Here is a 19,788-nt window from a genome sequence, read left to right on the forward strand (position 1 = left end):
GGCAGATCCGGCCTACAGGCCTTGAGTTTGACATCCCTGGTCTGAAGGCTGCTATGAATTGGCTTTGGCTCTTGCTTCTATTGCCATTTCTTTGTGTTATGATTCAAGTAACATATAACAAGCAGTAAAATTTTCAGACGATAACACACAAATCCAGAATTTATATTACACATAAAATACTTTTTTCTGGCATTGATTGGTGATTTTTGGTGTTGTTTTTTCTAAATAAATTCTAGTGATTTTATTGGTTTATTGTATATATTAGTTCTTCTGGGTCAGGAGTTACAACTCAAGCCTACAAGTGAACCACGTGAATCTATTGCATTTTGTAAAATGGTGTCCATCACCGCAATAAAAAAAATGGTGGGCTATATTTTCTCCAATTTAAGGAACTTAAAAGGTTGGAGAAGGAACATTTCACCTTATGGAAGCTTTGCACTCCAACCACAATTTTCAAAAGTATCCCAAATCCTAAATTTGGTAAATGTAATATTTGATTGTTTGGGAGGTTATAAAAGGAGAGCCATAAACAGTCTATTTTTATGATAAATCTCATGGGCTTTAAGAAACATTATGCAGAAAAAGAGGCTTTGAAATTGAGTAAAATTAAAATTAAAGTATTATATATTGAATTAAACATCAACATACCAACACATACAGTACAGCTAACATATCAAACTAGTTTTTAATACATTTATATATTCACATTATTCAATTTCTATTATTAGATTCTACAAAGAGTATTTATTTATTTATTTATTAGATTTTTAGACCGCCCCCTCTCCCAAAAAGGGACTCGGGGCGGTGTACAGTCAATGCAAATAAAATACAATCATAACAATAAAATACATTTAAAATACATTTAGAGGGGGAGATAGACTGTATAAGAAATAAATATATTCTAACCCTAAAAACATCCCAATTAAAACCCTAAACCCAATTAAAATAAAATGAATCCCCGGGAGGTGAAAAACTAAGAAAGTGCCAGGCCAGCTGATTGAAATAGGTGAGTCTTTAACTTTTGCCGGAAGGAACGGAGGTCGGTGGTAGTTCGAATGTCTGGAGGGTTGGGCCCATCACAGAGAAGGACCTACTCCTAGGTGTTGCCCGCTGGCATTGCCTAGCGGACGGCACCAGGAGGAGCCCCTCTCTGTGTGAGCGGATAGGTCGCAGGGACGTGTGTGGTAGGATGCGATCCTGCAGATAACTAGGTCCTATGCCATGGAGCGCTTTAAAGATGGTGATCAATACCTTGAAACGCACCCGAAAGGCCACAGGTAGCCAGTGCAGCTCGCGCAGGAGAGGTGTTACGTGGGAGTAACGTGTACTTCCCATAATAACCCGCGCGGCTGCGTTCTGAACTAGCTGCAGTCTCCGGATGCGTCCCAAGGGAAGCCCCATGTAGAGGGCATTGCAGTAGTCCAGGCGAGACGTCACCAGCGCATGAGTGACCGTGCGCAGGGCACTCCGGTCCAGTAGGGGGCGCAATTGGCGCACCAGGCGAACCTGGTGGAACGCCCCCCTTGCCACGGCTGCCACATGGTCCTCCATTGACAGCCGGGCATCAAGGAGGACGCCCAAATTGCGCGCCCGCTCCACAGGGGACAGTTGTTCGCCCCCTATGGCCAGCGATGGAGTCAGCTGGCTGAACCGAGGTGCCGGTACCCACAGCCACTCACAGAAGAGTTTAAATACTGCACTAAAATAACATCACATAGTTATACCTATGTAATCATAACAAAGATCCCCATTACCTTGGTCAAATTGCTTTTGAATATTGTCTTGATCTGTTTTATTACCACTAACACGATAGAGGCCTTCAGTACACAGACCTTTAGGAAAAGGAAGAAAACATCAAAGGATGGAAGTCACTCACATAGTAAAAAAAATCTTCCAGCAAATACTTGGTATTTTTTCTCATAAATACATCAATGTAAACAGACTTTAATTCACATGATTTATTATTTCTTCATTAAAACAATATAAAGTTCTAAATGAGAAACAAGTAAGACTTTCAAAATTACTTAACAGCAAAAATAAATACTTAAATATAATTTCTTACCTGTATCTTCAATAAACTGCACACACTTCTCAACGAAGAGAGGGATAGGTTTTTCAGGTGTAACCAGATCTTGTAGGGGCATCCCAAAATAATTACTTTCCCAGTTTCTTCGAGTTGGTGGGTTGAATGTCTTTGTTTTCTTTTTTTGCTGCAACAAAATAGCATTAATGGTCAAGAATATTAGCTATTGAAATAAACATTCCCTAATAACTACAAAATATTAGAAAGGCTATTTTTCATATGGCAATTTTCATTTTGAAGGTATATAATTAATTAAAAGAATAACCAAACTTGCTCACTATGCTATATCTGTCTGTTTCCAGGGCAAGGATCCTGAATCTTTCTCAGAACATGATGCAGAAAATAGCTATTGGTTAGTTTCTTATTCACATATTCACAAAATGATAGTTGAGGACAACATAACCAAACTATTATTTACCTGAATGCTACTTCTCATCCCATATCTAATCCTTATTAATGAACTTCATACTATTTATTGCTCATGTCTTATATGTAAGCGTTTACTGGGCAGGTTTATTTATTGATTTAAAAGATTTATATAGCCATTCAACCTGAATAATTGTTACTCTGGATACCATATATAAAATACTCCTACCCCAAATAAACATTATATAACCATGACAAATAAAAAAATCTAAAGCATTTCAGCTACGAAAGAAGACTGTGAAAGCTCATTGTAATCTCTTGCCTTTTGGATTGAAATTATAAAATGTTTTCATTTCCAACTCTGTGTTAGAGTCGAATAAGATACCTCAAATTTTTACTTTTACATTCTCATTATATCTGCTCTTATTAATATGAGATACAATCAGACATAATATAATTTTTCCTTATTTTCTGGTACGGAATGCTATGCTTCAACTTTCAAAATGCACATATACAAGACATGATATATAAAATAGTATCTCACACAATACAACGAAAATTATTAAACGTGCATTAAAAATAATTGTTATAGTAATGGTACTGTCAGAAAACAGAAAGCAAACTCCACCAGTATTACTTTGTCAAGCACCAAAAATTGTGAAGATTTTACCAGCTAAAACATTCAAATTAGGAATTTTCTGTTAGGTACTTCAGTAACTGTCAGTTTACTGAACCATTAAAAGGCTATTTGAATAAACTAAATTTAAAGACATTTTGTCATTTTTACAAATTCATACAAATTAAAGTCTTGACTCATAAATTGTGGCATATTTTAAAGATTCAATTCCATTGATTTTTTTAAATTGCATTTTAAATAATAAATCTCATTATTTTTAATGTGAGTTAAACAAGTTTACTATTATATCTATGTACTTAATCTCACAATCCATCCAACTTAATAACAATGTTATTCCATTAAAATAAAACATTTATGGCCACCAAGCTGGTGATTTAGAAGCCATAAGCATAAAATGTGTCTCCTTTGCCAAGTGCGCTAAGCAAGTTTAATGCACTAAGAAAGTTTAAATATTTTCTCCAAGAGATTAATTTTTCCTTCATCTCAACCAGCTGGGTGTGGGTGTGCGCGCACACGTGTATGCACGGGTGCGCATTTGTGTGTGTGCATTTTATGCAATTTACATATCACCTCGATTCTGAAGGACACAATTGCGCATTCATGATTTAAATGATGTGGATACTAGTTTTATTTCATTTCAATTTTATTCCTGACAACACACACAGCCGTTATGAAACTTAGCAGATGCTCAGTTAAGGTAAAGACGGTGTAGGACTATGGCCCATTTGTAAGACTGTATCTTAAAATATACATTGTTAAAAATGTATTAATGCTTTCAAAATAAATATTAGATACCATGTTTTCCCGAAAATAAGACCCGGTCTTATAATTTTGGGAGCTTCAAAATAAGAATGAGGACTTATTTTCGGGGAAACACAATTTCAGGGTGATCAGTCCACAAGGTGGCTGGCTGTGGAAAAGCTGAGTCAGTGGGCCGGAGAGAGCAGCTGGACACAAGAGGCTAGTCTTCATGCAATGGCACCTGCAGCAGACGGAGACAGAGGCACACAATCCAGACACCGGTGCGAGTCGCAGGCAAGCCAAGAGATGGTAGGACAGAGTGGGCAGGCAGCCACAGGCAGCTTGTCTTCATGGCTCTTGGCTTGCCTGCGGCCCACGCAGAGTGTCAGGATTGCCTCCCCCACTCATGACTCTGCCTCTGTCTGCTGCCAGTGCTACGGTGTGAAGATAAATCTCCCGCTGCTGCCCGCCTGCTCTGGCCACTGACTCTCGGCTTTCCCACAGCTTACATGGTGCATTCAGATCGCCTGCCCCTCCCCCTGCCCCTGCCTGGACAGTTAATCCATTCACCTGCACTACCCACGCTGCAGCCGGACACCCCCGTACCCTCACTGCTCTGATCCTGGCCATGCCCTGCGGGCTGATGACGATCTTCAGTAGGGCTTATTTTGGCTTATATTAGGCACACACTTAAAAATCAGGCTAGGGTTTATTTGGGGGGTAGTCTTATTTTCAGGAAAACATAGTATGTCAAGTTACTTAAAGTTATTGGGTTCCTAATTTCTATAAAATCTTCCTGAGCTCAATAGTAAAAATAACTGTACAGGAAGCGTAAAACCTAAACAGGTAAATATCTTGCGTTATTTACTTATTATTTTTATGAAATGTTTGCCGCCATTTCACCGTGAGGCAATTTGAGGCAACTTTTTATGTAAATCACTCATGCTCTATCAATTCTACTTAAAGCACAAAAGTTTTAAAACCCTTAAGCAAGCAAGCCTACAAACAATGCCTAGGAAATACTAGAGAATACTGTCTAGATGATGAAAAGTTTCCCTTTTTTAGTCATAAGCCATTTCTCCACAAAATAAAGTTATTCTGATAAATGTCCATATTTAAGAAAAATACATTAATCCAATTAAGCACAAACTGATTTGTCTTTTTAAGAAATAAATACATCTCCCTTCATTCTTCAAAATCATAAATGTATATCTAGATGTTGCTTATAATAAATAGCAATATGTCAAATTTTGGAAAGGTCTATACCTTTTAAATGTTTACATAATATACATTCAGTTCAAAATAAAAAAGGTAATTCAGATGCTGGCCTGCAACTTTCATTATACAATATTACACAATCTCCTGAACATTATCCAACAATAAAATAGCAATAAAGCTCCTTTGAATAGAAGATAGAAACAAATGATAATCTGAGTTTTGTATTCAGCAATATAATGTAAATTTTAATGTATTAATGTAAGAATTAAGCAGAAAAAACACCAAATCCATCAAAACTGACAGGGCAAGCTACTATAAATAAACAAGAGAACAAATCCCACATTCACTGATGATGTTACCTGATTGGGTAATGAAACATCTGCAAGGAAACAGCCAAAGAGATTTGCCACTTAATAGTAAAAGAAGAAGTAATCAACTGGGCAGATAAATTTGACTTAACTTTAAATGTTTCACTGCCACATTATTTTCTCAGAAAATTAACGTGGGTATCACCGTGGTGGGATTCAAAATATTGTACTACCGGTTCTGTGGGCATGGCTTGATGGGCGTGGCATGGTTTGGTGAGCGTGGCAGAGGAAGGATACTGTAAAATCTCATTCCCACCGCACTCCAGGGGAAGGATACTGCAGAATCCCCATTACCTCCCAATCATCTGGGACTTGGGAGACAGAGAATATAGGGGTGGGGCTAGTCAGAGGTGGTATTTATCGGTTCTCCGAACTACTCAAAATTTCCGCTATCGGTACTCCAGAACTGGTCAGAACCTTCTGAATACCACCACAATCAACTGTTTTAATTTCAAACATGCTTTTTGCTAATCATGTGCTCTTAGTTACTTCATATTCTAACAAATGGCCTTTTTTCCCTAAACTACAGTTCAATAAGAAACAAGTTTAAGCAAGTCAAATTAGTTACTGCTGCTGCAGTTGCAAGGAACAGAAACGGACCCATTTATACCATACAGTTTATATATCATGCTAACAACGTTTGCTAAGATTTTCATTGACATTTCAAATTTTCAAAAAAGCAACATTTTGACTGTATTTAAAACATTTTTAAAACATACCTTTTTGTCTTCTTTCACTTTCTGTGTTTTCTTCTTCATCTTTTTATCATCCAGCTCTTGATCAGATGTAATTGCAGGGTTATCAATGCCACCTTTCCATGTTTCCACAGGGGATAAAAGTGGATCTTCTTCACTGCCACGATGTCTTCCTTTTCTTTTTGTTTTAGACATTGTAAAAGCTTCATCATCACTTGCATCTGAATGTGCTCTTCTATAATAAGATTTGGCTTTGATGAACAATGTTTTAGATTTATATTTATATTTTGAGGGCCGTCTTTCTCCATGGGTCTTTGAAATTCTGTCAGGAAATCCATTTTCTTCCTCTCCTTGGGCATTATTTATATGAGAGGAATTTCGAAATTTAATCATACGATTCTGACTATCATCTGGAGTTATGTAGGTATCATCAGCAACACCTCTGTGCTTAAAAATAGTGTCTATAGGTTCAGCATAGTTATCAGATTGTTCAAGATCATCACATGGTGCCAAAATCATTCTTGTTTTTCTGGGGTATTGTTTACCAATACCTGCCTCAATGGTTTTTAACAGATTTGGATCCAATTTTTTCACATTTGTCTTGGTTACAATTGGTTTCGGCTTTATGGGAGGAGGCACTTTGTGGTTGCGTTCATGATCATGACAGTTAGGTGTACTGTGAATGGGATATTCATTACCTTCTACATCCAAACGGTATTTTGAGCGATCAGGTGTTGGGAGCAACTGTACCTCATCTCCAATTGGACTATAAGGAGGCGGGGCTTCAGTATCATCTTCTGAATCTGGGTAACAGTTGTAAGCAAGAGAACCTGCTCTAGGAGAATGCAAGAAAACATCTTCATTTGTGTGTGTTGTCTCTCGTGTAGTATCAGAGATATAAGAATTTTCAATCATGTTTTTCTTCTCCAAGACTTCACTAAAGAACAAGGTGAAAACCTCAGTCTGACGGTGATATTGAGATAATGAATAGAGAGCTGTAAATTTCGCAGTAATCTCAGTTGCTATATGTTCACCTTCAGTCATCAATTCTTTGATAGCCTCATTCTCAAAGAAGTCTGCCTGACTGTCAGTAACAGCTACTAATTGTACAGGAATAGTATCTTGCACTTCTGAAAGAAATGCTCGAAGCATTCCCATAGATGCTTTCCGTTTAGCAGAATAAACTAGTATATAGCCATGAACAAGTTCATCTTTTCTTACACCAATTGAAGAATGATATGATAATATTGTAATCTGTATTCGCCTCCGTTTTTCACCTATAATTTTATCTAGCATTAGGGAATTATTCTGACCAGCCTGAGCAGCACTACAAGAATGAGAATCAAGGAATGGAGAAAGAATAAGATCTACACTGAATGGATCTCCACACATACCACACATAACAATTCTTAAGTCAGCTTCTGAAAGATCTTTAATTGTAGGAATAGGACTTACGACATCAAAATTGTGTTTAACTGCATCCAAAACACTCCTCAATGCTTGCTTTATCTGAGCTTCATTAAATTTACGTGGATAAGTACCAGCAGGCACATCAATAAAAGGACACTGCAACTTGTTTGCTAACTGCTGCCCCTGATGTCTCAGAATAGGTAAATTTTTGCTAACACTCTCTCGTTGATTGGCCAATATTAGGGTAAATGGAAGGTTGGCCATATACTTGTCTCTTCTTATCTGAGAAGCTTCAGTCCTGATTTTTCCAATGGATTCACCAATAAAATTAAGTGATTCAATTGAATTAAACACACAGAAATATCCATGAGGTTTGAAGGCTGAAGTCCATAATTGGCTTAGAAGGTAAGGTGACTTAGCATCAACTGGTCTGAGGTCAAGTTCATATATTTTTCCATCTAAGGCATATTCATCATCAGTAGACTGTGTCCGAATCTCATTTGCCAATTCTTGTGCAAGACCATCTTTACCCAAAATGAAAACATTAACTTTATCAATGTTGGCACTATCATGATAAAAAGTTAAACGACCATGGTCCAGTTGCAGGAGGCTTCTAGCAAGTAAGTGTTCCACTTTAATGTCCATACAGCTTTGGCCACTGAGACATGTTTCTTTAGTGGGATGATATACAAAACCTATATGTTTAAGCAGAAGTGATTCTCTATCAGGTGCAAGTTTCTGTAAAGCTTTGTATCTAGGCTCTTCACTAAGAACTGCATGAATTTCACTCATTTTGTCAGAACTGGGTGTTGCATTCAAATCCAAGTCATAAAAGAGTTCTGAATGTTCAAAAAGCATTTCCTGAAATTCCTCTTTGGCTTTTTCGACTATTTCCCGTTGATGCCTACTATATACTTCTTTACTGTCAGCTTCTGTAATATATTTAAAAGCTTCATCTTCCATTACAAAACACATAACTTCCTCCCAGGGTTGCCCAGGAGAAATGAACTGAATTTTTTCAAGTGTTTTTTTGAACTTTTCCTTCATTTCAACTCTCCTTTTTTCTGATATTAAATGTTGCACATGATTTTGATATACCTTTTCGGCTTCAAGCATGCTCAAAAGGTCAAATGGAATTCTCCTGTCATTTACTTTGTCTATATGGTCAGTTTCATACCAGGGCGTTTTTTCCAGCACCACAAAAAATAAATGGAAATCTTGTTTTTTTTCCATTAATTTCAAAGCTTCAGGCCAAATCAAATGTTCAATCTCTTCAAGGTTTGACAGAAGTGTGTTAAAAGCTCTTGGTAATGTATTAATATATTCATCTCTTCTTTTTCTTATATGCTCTTGCTTAAGTTGCTCAATATGTTTTGAAAATGTATTTTGGGCTTTGTTTGTTCCCTCTAAATTAATGTAATCCTCATAATCAGGATGATTTTTCAGTTTGTTACTAACAGTCTTCCATGTGGCATGATAGTCTCTCACAGTCTGCACAAGTTTCTCAAACTTATCTGTTGATGTCACAACAACTTGTCTTTGTGTTTTATAGGCATCTAAATAAGGTATTATTTTAGGTTTGCCACGAGTTTTATCCATCATTTGTATCAGTGCAGTGAAACACGTCTCCACATTGACATTGAATCTTGCAGATGTTTCTACTACAATGAGGTTCTTCTTATTTGAAGCAAAAGCCTGAACTTCTCGTAAATAATGGTCCACACATTCATCACATTTAGTTGCTGCTATAATTATAGGTTTTTTAGATTTTGAAAGTTGAATATAGAGATTATTTACAAATTTAAGTTGGTCATCAAACTTCCTATTGCATCCTTGGCTTACATCAATACATAATAAAAATCCATCAATACTTAGCTTTCCTTCAGGCATTTGCTTTTGCTCAAAATCTTGTTCCAATCCAAGCTGATCTGTGCAAATATACATAAGTTTTTCTGCTGACTGCAATTTGGTTGCAGCTGCACGCTTTATATAAGGTTGTAAGTTTGTACTACGATGAGGCAGAAATGTCTGATCATCAATGAACTCAGTTTGTTCAATAACATGAATTTTGCAATCTACTCCATCCTCTCCACACTGTATCACATCACCCCAATATAAAAAGTGATCATTATTAACAACACGACCACCAAAGTCAATTGTGCTAAGCACAGAGGTATGTTCAGGGTAATATTCATCTGCTTTTGACCGCACAAATCTATTGCACAAACATGATTTTCCAACTCCACAGTTTCCTTTGTCTTTTTCAGTCCCAGAAAGTCCAACCACACTAACAGCATAGGCTGGGGGACGAGGCTCTTTGTTCTTTGCCATCATAGTGTACTTCTCATCCTTCTGTATTCACCAACACAACTGGGTGCAATGCTCATTCTTAAAAATGATGCCACATACTAAAATTTTATCTCCAAAGTTCAAAATTATTTTCAGTTCTTAAATCCTCATAACTGCAATAAATGTGGGTGCTCCAGATCAATTGCTCCATGATTCTGAAAGAAAAAGGAAAGGCAGTGTATCAATTACAGTTATTCAAAGTATAATTTTAAATATTGAAAGGAATTCTGACGAACAGAATACTTTAAAGCAATAAACAATATTTTAATTATTCCTCAAAATTTTCTCTCAGAATGCACACAGATAATCTTGTATTAGTGACTGAACAGTAAGGTTTGTATAGCTCTTTAAGCAAACAAAGTGCTCTTTGATTTTAATACTTAGAATGAAACTAATATCTAACAGGATGAGTTTGATTTAAATCAAGTTGATTTAAATCATAATTTTTAAAGAGCAACTGCCATCTGTCCCGCAGTAGCTCGTCCTCTGACCGGCTGTTGACTAACCGACAGTCCCAATATTGGAGAATATACAGCCTCATGCTAAAAACTAAGCTCCATTTCATGCTGAATAAACTAAATTATTAATGTATCTTAAATAGAAAACGATATTTAAATAGATTTTTATTCCAAAAGCATTTTATTAAAGTAAATTTGATAAAAATAAAAAAAATCCAATTTAAATGAAAGAAATCAAATCTATTTTTTTATCCACCCTGATGTTATGGTAACTTCATATATTTTTATCTTACTGGTTTTGTAACTATATTTTTATCATGTTGAATTTTTACATTTTCAATTTTAAATATGAAGATGTCTATGTTCTTTAAAATGTTGCACAAATAGTAATTACTAAATAATATATTGGCATGTGTTGGTATTTAAAGTTTTATTAATTTTTAAGTGAATTACCAGAGAGAAGTTATCATTTAGTTTCAGTTTCAAATATAAGAAATATGTTGTGTTCATAAATCAGAGGCTAATTGCCTTATTTGTAGTAAAAAAAAAGAAAAATGTTTCCTGCATGACAGATGGCTTTGTGACCATGGAGAAGTGTAACCAGCATGGAGAGTTTTTATTAAAATATATTCCTTAGTCTTTAGCAAGGTATAGCTTGCCCATTTGCTTACAGACTGTGGCACAATTAGACTATGAGAAGATTAGTCAATATAATTCAGAATGTTTGGCAACAATCTTGCTTTGGAACAATCGCAATAGGAATTTAGCTTCAGGAACTTCCAATATTTGTGACATATTTAGAATTGTGAATGTATGTCATACTTATCATCTCAAAATAACAGTTATTTGGATATACATTCATACAACAGAAAGGCAAACTAATAAAGATTAAGGGGAAGTCACTTATTCAGTTATTTTGATCTAAGCCAAAGATCTCAACACAAAGTTCTTCTCTAAACTCACAATTCTGATATACAGTAGTAATATGATTGATCTGTACCTCCCACATCCCAGAATCTATAGACCCACATTCATAGTGTACAAAATCCATTCAAGTCAGCTGTTTCTCTTTCAGAAAAAAACAGTCTAATCTCATTCTATTTCTAATACCACATCTATACATGTATACATTTAAAAACATATATACACACATTTTCTTTCTCGTTTTGACTGCCTCAACGTTCACTATTATATCATTCTGCCAGTCTTTTCACTTTCTCCTCCTTTATTTATCACTCTTAGCAATGAGGGTAATGCCAAGCCATCCATGGTAACAGGGGGCTATTTCTTCCTTCCTTTTGCATTGGGGAAGGGGAATGTGATGGCAACCACAAATACAAAAATTGGTTTTCAATTGCTTATCATGTCATTTTACTTTTCAAGAATGTTTTCTTGAGGCATTATGTGAAATAAAGTTGGCAGACAACTGGAAGTCAGTGTATCATACTGAACCACATTTTCCCAAACTGTTATTTAAAACTGTAATAAACTGAATAAAACTGAAATAAATCAGATATTAGCAAAAAATCAGATATTAGCAAAACATTAAGAAGATGTTGGATAGCCATTTGTCTGAAACGGTATAGGGTTTCCTGCCTAGGCAGGGGGTTTGACTAGAAGACCTCCAAGGTCCCTTCCAACTCTACTATTGTATTGTATTGTATTGTAAAACTTTTCAATGTGAATTTTTAAAACAGGAATTTTAACATTTATAATGAATATCTATAAAGTACAAGCACTCCTTAAGATGATCATACATAATCTCCTTTCTTGCTAAGTTTTTACATAACTAAATCAGATTATAAGGGGAAAGCTTGTTCAAGAACATTTTAAAAACAGAGAAAAACGTCAAGGTAGTATGTTGCAAGCATTATTTTATAAACTGTTATTTTAAGCTGAAGAGTGAAATATGAAATTTTAATTTTCTTAAAATAATATTTAATTGGTGTGTCATCTGACAATAACAGAGGAAGTTAGCATTTTTTCTGCATAATATTCTTTTAGAAAGAACGTTAGTCCTTACCTAAATGTTTCTTTTCGGTAGACAAGAGGGAGGGGCGACTCCTGGGATATTCTCACAACCTGATTGGTCCAGAAGACTGAGGAAAATCTCTTTTAACCTCCTTCTTTCCCTGCGGTTCCCAGTTCCTCTCAGTCTTTGGTCCAAGCACTGTATGAGTTCCCAGAGTGAGTAAAAATCTATATTAATTAGATATATATTGGCTATTCTAAATTCCAAATTCCAGATACCGGCCTTAACAGAGACCTAGATCTGGAAGGAGAAGAGGGCTTGTTGGCTTGTTGTTCTGCCCTAGCAATTACTTTTTCCAGAGCCTTTTGGCACCTGGTCTCATTCCTCTGGGTAGCTCTGGAGGGCCGCTGGGCCGCTGTAAGTTTGACCACTGCTGCCCTGGTTCTGGGCCCTTCCCTCTCCTCGGGCACGTTCTGGGCACCCCCCTGGGCCATCAAAGTGGTCTGCCTGCTCTCCGCCATTGGAGCCACTCATGTGTCCTGAGGCTGCTGCTGCCCAAAGTCACCAGCCAGTGCAAGGAACTTGAAGGAGGAAGGATTGGGCTGCTGAGGCTAAACTTGTTGCCCCGACACTGGCAGTGATACAAGTGGTAATTTTCGGGGCTTACAAATGGCCTCTACTACGTGCGTGCCTCCAAAATGGCCACCCCCATATGTGTGCAGCCAAAATGGCCGGCGGACTCCACGCGCTGCAAAGGCTTTTTTTTCTTCATCCGCGGCTTGGACAGGGTTGCCGTGGCTCATTGCGACCAGGTGCGGCTTGCAAAATTGAAATTAATAGCCCGCTAGCCTGATCGTAGCCTCTGGCCAGCAGCCCTTCCTGCGGAGCTGCGAAAGGAGAGCCTGACACCCCCGCAGTTAAAGGGATCGGTCAGAGCTCCCGAAGACCACAGGAGGAGAACAGAGCCAATTTTGCTCTCCCCCCGGCTTGCTGCGAGACAGAGGACCCTGTCCCTACAAGTGGCAGCTCAGACAATTTGGAATTTAGAATAGCCAATATATATCTAATTAATATAAATTTTTACTCTCTGGGAACTCATACAGTGCTTGGACCAAAGACTGAGAGGAACTGGGAACCACAGGGAAAGGAGGAGGTTAAAAGAGAGTTCCCTCAGTCTTCTGGACCAATCAGGCTGTGAGAATATCCCAGGAGTCGCCCCTTCCTCGAGTCTACCGGAAAAGTGGAGTGATTTTAAATTTGAGGCTACCTTTAAAGGAAAAAAATAAATAAACCCTTAATGCAGAATCTCTTAAGATTTTATTGTAATAACTTTATATTCTATTTTCCTTGCATTTTTATTTCGAAATGTTTAACACCCATATTTTGTGATGATCTCAAATATTAAAAGCAAAACCTTTCTTAGTCATTGGGAATGCTGTCAAATAACTAAGACCATCTTCCTGTTCAGAGATTCTTATACTGCTGCAAAGTAAAACAATGAATGTTTACAGCCTGTTGCTAATCTCCACCAGGTAAAACTATTGAGTATTTTATTTCTATTGATCTGCATACAATTTCAAAGAAAAAACTTTCATTGCTTATATTTAAAAAAAGAAAAATGGGATGTCAACTTCATTATTGATTACTTGATAAGACAATTTTCAGAGTCTTCACCACCCATTCAGCACTGCAATAACTCAAAAAGTCATTGTTCAGAAATCCATGTTATTTCCCCATAAATATTGTATCAGAGGCTGCTTTCTAAAACTCCTAGATCATTTAAGAGCAGAAGCTCCAGTAAGTCTAGCAATATTTTCTGTTAGTAACATGTTTCCCCGAAAATAAGTCGTAGCTTGATTTTTACACATATGCCCAATATAAACCCTACTCCCAAAATAAGTCCTAATTAAGACTCCACCCACTCCAGGGTGCACAGGTAAAAATTAAGCTAGGGTGGGGATCGGGGCCATACTACTTACCTTAGGGTGCACACCTCAGCCCATTTCTTTTGCTGCAGACAGCAAGGCTTTCCTAGAGCTTCTGTAGCCGATAACAGAGCTCCAGATCAATCCAGAGCATTGTTATCGGCTACAGAGGCCTTCAGAAAAGCCTGTTGGCCTTTCTGGATGAAGAAGTTCCTGAAGGCTTTTGAAAGAAAAGAAAAAAAAACAGGGGGCAACGCATGCAAGTGAGATGAGTCAGTAGATGACACACACACACCCCAATAAGACCTGGTATTTTTTTGGTGACAAAAAATATATGAGAGAGTCTTATTTTTTGGCTAACACAGTATTTTTTAAGTTTTTTTAAAATATGCTAATCGGTCATCCAGTTTGCATATGTGATGCTACCCCGTGGTACTTTTTAAATGTAAAACTACAGATAATACATGCTTACTGACTGCCTCATTTAATAACTGTTCAAAGTTACAACAGTGTTAAAAACAGCTTTGCAATCAATTTTCACATTTATTACTGTTGCTATGTTCCAATTACATGATCACCGTTTGTGTATTTCTCAACTGGCTTGCAATAAGTAGAGTTAAATCCATGTAGTGTTCTTGGCAATATTTTTCAGAAGTGATTGGCCACTGCTTTCTTCCTTGGACTAAGAATGTGACATATCAATAATCATCCAGATGGCTTTGGGTCTAACACAGCATTAGAATTCACACAATATCCTAGTTTCTAGCCAAGTATCTTTAACTATTAGGGGACTGGAGACTAAAACATATGAAGAACAGTTGCAGGAACTGGGTATGTCTAGTTTAATAGAAAGAAGGACTAAAGGAAACATAATAGCAGTGTTCCAATATTTCAGGGGTTGCCCCAAAGAAGAGGGAGTCAAACTATTCTCCAAGGCACCTGGGGGTAGGACAAGAAGCAATGGGTGGAAACTAATCAAGGAGAGAAGCAACTTAGAACTGAGGAGAAATTTCTGACAGTTAGAACAATTAATCAGTGGAACAGCTTGCCTCCAGAAGTTGTGAATACCCCAACACTGGAAGTCTTTAAGAAGATGTCGGATAGCCATTTGTCTGAAACGGCATAGGGTTTCCTGCCTAGGCAGGGAGTTGGACTAGAAGACCTCCAAGGTCCCTTCCAACTCTGCTATTGTATTCTATTGTATTTATTGTTTATTTAGCCATGATTTATTGAATAAGCCACAACTATGTGTTGCAACATGCTAAACACATTCAAATCAATCACATTATACCTTAGTGTAATACATAAACTCAAAGTTTATTTACAGGGAGCATGTACATGGCCACCCAACTCAGACAGTGTGACTCTGGACAGCATGTGAAATTTATCAAAAAAACAAATGTAAAAGATAATGGCAAACGTCATTAAAAGCCAACTAAGTCAAATAAAATTATATCAGAACTAAAATATTTGAGTGACCACTTCTCTCCCAATCACATCTACCCATCCCATAAAATCTGGCAGAAAGGACATATTGTGGGTCCCAAACAGTAAGGAATGTCTGAAAGGACCAAGGAGAGCCTTTCCTGCAACAATACACACACTTTCTAAAGGTTGTACTTTTTGCTCCTTTCAAAAAGTATGTTTTAAAGGAGCAATTTGGTAACTAAAGAAAAACATGCATTTTTGACTTTTATGCTTCTTCTCCAGTAAGCAGTTTCTCTCCCCATAGCCGTACTTCTTTTTTTATTAATTCTTTATAACCATGATTAGTAGCTATTCAACCCTAGTTTTAAACTTATTTCAAAATGTAGCCATCTAAATACAATTCTATCTTAAGAAAGCAAAAGAAGGCCTAGTCTAGATATAAAAAAATATCATAAAGCACAGCATATCCTGTTTTGTTATAATTAACTCAAAACAGAATTACCAGTTCTTCAAGTCCATATAAAACAGGAATCTATAGTTACAGCAGTTTTGCTGATTGTAGGAGAGAAGAAATACATGAATCTCAATTTCCTTTGGTTCATTTATAATAATTTAGTCTAGGTTTTAGACACTTAGTCAAATTAGATCAAAGTCTAAGCATTTTTCCCTTTGTGATTTTATCAAAGATTTCCAACATGTCTTTCACCCAATGTGGATCATTTAATGTTATATGCACAGGCAGAAATGGCTCAGACAAAATCTGAAACATGCCTCTTTTCTTGTTTTCTCTCACCTCTTTTAGTAGATTCCTGCTTTGTTATTAGAAAAAAATAGTTTGCTAAGCAATCTAGGACCACCCAGAATGCAGGTAGCCTTTGACTAACAAGCACAATTGATCCCAAATTTTCTGTTGCTTCTGTTAAGACAATTTTGAAGTGAATTTTGCCCGATTTTACGCCCTTTTTTGCTACAATTGTAAAATGAATCTTTGCATTTGTTAAGTTAGTAACATAGTTGTTATTGGTGAATTTGGCTTCTGCATTGACTTTGCTCATTAGAAGGTTGCAAAACAAGGTCACATGACCCCGGGACACTGCAAACACCATGAGTTAGTTACCAAGAGTCTGAATTTTGATCACATGACCATAAGTCACTTTTTTCAGTGCTGTTGTAACTTCTAATAGTCATTAAATGAATTGTCGTAAGTTGAGGACTAAGTTGTAGAGAAGGAGAGCTCTAGTCAATAGTTCACACAATCACAATTAGGTTCATTTGAATCAATGTTAAATCCTGTCTTGAATGTATATGAAAATCTGCCAATGAGACTGGGAGCACTTTTGCAAACAACAACAAAAATTATATTCTAAGTTTTGGGAGAGGGGGAGTCTAATATCCAACAATGATGTAGAAGTTCCTCTGACGTACGTGCAGTGTCATCTCTAAACCAGATGTCCCAAACTCCGTGGCACACTACTGGCCTTGACCAGTTCGAAACTGGACTGCAGAAGTGATGGATAACCATGTGCAGGTCCTCACTTGTGTGAACAGCAGGCGAGCTTGTGTGAGCGGTGCATACATGTGCCTGCTGTTCATGCAAATAGAGCTGTGTGTGTACACTTGCCCATTGCTCGTATGGAAAAATCTTTCCCCTACCCTGCCAGTCCGCAAAGCGACAAAGGTTGGGGAACTCAAACCCATTTTAAAAAATATGAAACATGATCTTGTTTCTTCTCAGCTACAAATTTATAAAATAATCTCTCCCCACTCCACAAATATTCAGAAATTTCAGCTTACCCTTAGAGAAAAAAATGCAAGGAGATTGCTGCCAAGCTCTTGCAAAGTATCACAATGTCACATATTTCAGTGATGTAAAGATCTAAAAATCAAGGAGATGAGACATTTTTAAAAGCATAAAGGCAAAATAATAATGCATAGTGAGGTATTTTCTTAAAATTTTGAATTACATTTATTTAATTCTTTATAGCATTTTAAAATGCTACATATTACCTACTTCTATTAATACCATAGCTCTATACGATTTATAAGTTGAGTTTTAATTTTATTTTTAAAACTTATGAAAAGATTTTATTCTTTATTAAGATTTTTTAGAAATAAACAAAAGAACATCATGTTTCAGTTATTTCTATACTGATATTAAATGAATCTGTACTGGAAAAAAGGACTGCAAACTATTTTCCAATATTCAAGGTGATATTCATCCCCCAGACTTTAGATTAGATATGAACAGCCAGATTCAGTTGGACTACATTTTCTAACAGTATTTTTTATGGCCCATGCTGATTAGAATTTATTCATTATTCATGAATATTACTCATCTGACACACTTTTTATTTCATGTAAAACAATACACAAAACTTCATGTACTGAAATGTTAGTTTGCCAGATATCAATGCAATGAATTTCACTCAGAATTGACTAATTTCCCATAATAATTAACATCAATTGTTTAATTACCGGATTCACAAATGATAAGAAATTGTCAGTAGAGGAGAATATTTGTAAGTTGTAGGTCAGAGTTTATTTGAGGGATTCTTAGTGCTCTCTGAGCTTGCTTGTTTTCCTGCAGACATTATCCAAACATCATGTGTGCTCATAGGGTATAGGGTTTGCTCCCATTTTATATTATAATGGCTTGTCCTGTCCATGTTGGTGGGAGTGGTCTTGATGGTTCTTTGGTTGGGCTGTTCACTATAAGCTTGTTTCACACTTCCAAAACATATCCTCTCCAGCATTCAGCACCCAGTTGAGCAGAGATTAACATCACACCAACAACTAAGTACACAATAACCTAATCAAGGAACTGCCAAACAAGCAAATAGTAAGCAGCCCAACCAAAGAACCACCTGGACCACTCTCACCAACATTAAGTGTGCAAAATGAAAAGTCTGCAAAAAAGCAGTCAAGATCAGGCAATATCAAGGAACCCACCCTTAAATGGTTTTTAACAAAGATAATTGTTAGCTTGTAGAATTCACCAAAACCATAATAAACTGGATGATTAAAAATATGTGATTTATAAAACGACCAGTTGTTACAAGTATCTCTATAAACACAAGCAGCCTATTTCTCATGTCACTCATGTCTAGGAAATATAAAGACACTATTACCCTTGTTACTTATAAACTTCACAGTGACATTTGGATAATCACGGTAGGAACAAGATTCCAGACTAGACAGAACTGTACAAATTTAATTAATTGGTTGTTAGCGAGGAAGTTTGAGGTTTTAATGCTGATACCGATTAACGATAATTTGTTTTGGATCAAATGTGGCTCCTAAATATATATATATAACCAAGGCATATGTGGGAGAGACAAAATCATAACTGCCCAGAAGAGGGTGCAACAGGCATACAGAAAAATCCTAATAAATCCTGTGATACAGTCTAGAACTCCAAAAGTAAAGTTAGATTCCCCCCAAATTACCCTCCTACTCTGAATCTGACCTTTAAAAGAAAAAGTCATCTCAAAAAAACAGGAAAAAAATTCACAAACTCTTCATTCTATAAATGTGCTAGATCAGAACATTAATCACTTGGATTAGGAAGCATTAAACTCTCTAACAGTTAAGAATGCATGATGGAAAAAATGCTCAGCTAGATATATGCTCAAAGGGTAACTAATATTGGAATCTGGGGGATAGACCATCAGGAAATACCAGATTTGTAAATTAGACTTTTAAAAAAAACCCACAAAGAAACCAATGAAAATCCAATTCTGCTAAGAAAACTACATAGATACTTTTGTGAAGATAACAGGAGTTGTGCTTGAATCAAACACTTTATGCTAAAATTAGAGAGCATGAAATAAACTGTGAAATATAATTCTTCAATATTTTATTACCATTTTTTTTAATACTTAGATTGTTAATGATGAATTTTACATTATAAACACTGGACATATAAATATTCAAACACACCCAAATTCATTCAGCACAAAGTAAGTACTTTGTTAGTGGATTCCCCCTTAAAGTGAGATCTTATGGCCTATTACTGAGACACTTTGAGATATTCTGCAAAAACAACGACAAATTAACTCAAAATTAATAGGAGACAATTATTCAAATATGTAGCTTTCCTTATTTTATATATTGAAAAGTGATGCAGATTACAAGCCTT

At 36.4% G+C, this 19,788-nt stretch overlaps 1 protein-coding gene across 5 annotated transcripts in view; it reads right to left on the reverse strand.

Moving 5' to 3' along the window:
- ARHGAP5 (Rho GTPase activating protein 5) overlaps positions 1 to 19,788 on the reverse strand; it is a 33,715-nt gene that overhangs the window by 8,579 nt on the left and 5,348 nt on the right. For 2 of the 5 annotated variants that reach the window (XM_081938817.1, XM_081938818.1), the window contains exons 2-5: positions 17,445 to 17,526; positions 6,133 to 10,022; positions 2,063 to 2,210; positions 1,755 to 1,832 (exon numbers count right to left, since the gene is read on the reverse strand). In XM_081938817.1, the coding sequence (XP_081794943.1) occupies positions 1,755 to 1,832; positions 2,063 to 2,210; positions 6,133 to 9,852 (3,946 nt within the window). In that variant the 5' untranslated portion in view covers positions 9,853 to 10,022; positions 17,445 to 17,526. Of the gene's footprint in view, positions 1 to 1,754; positions 1,833 to 2,062; positions 2,211 to 6,132; positions 10,023 to 17,444; positions 17,527 to 19,589; positions 19,671 to 19,788 lie in introns of those variants that run through there. The other 3 variants (XM_081938820.1, XM_081938821.1, XM_081938819.1) reach the window with 2 other exon arrangements.

The sequence above is a fragment of the Natrix helvetica genome, assembly GCF_964273705.1.
Source record: "Natrix helvetica genome assembly, chromosome: 1".
Lineage (NCBI taxonomy): Eukaryota > Metazoa > Chordata > Lepidosauria > Squamata > Natricidae > Natrix > Natrix helvetica.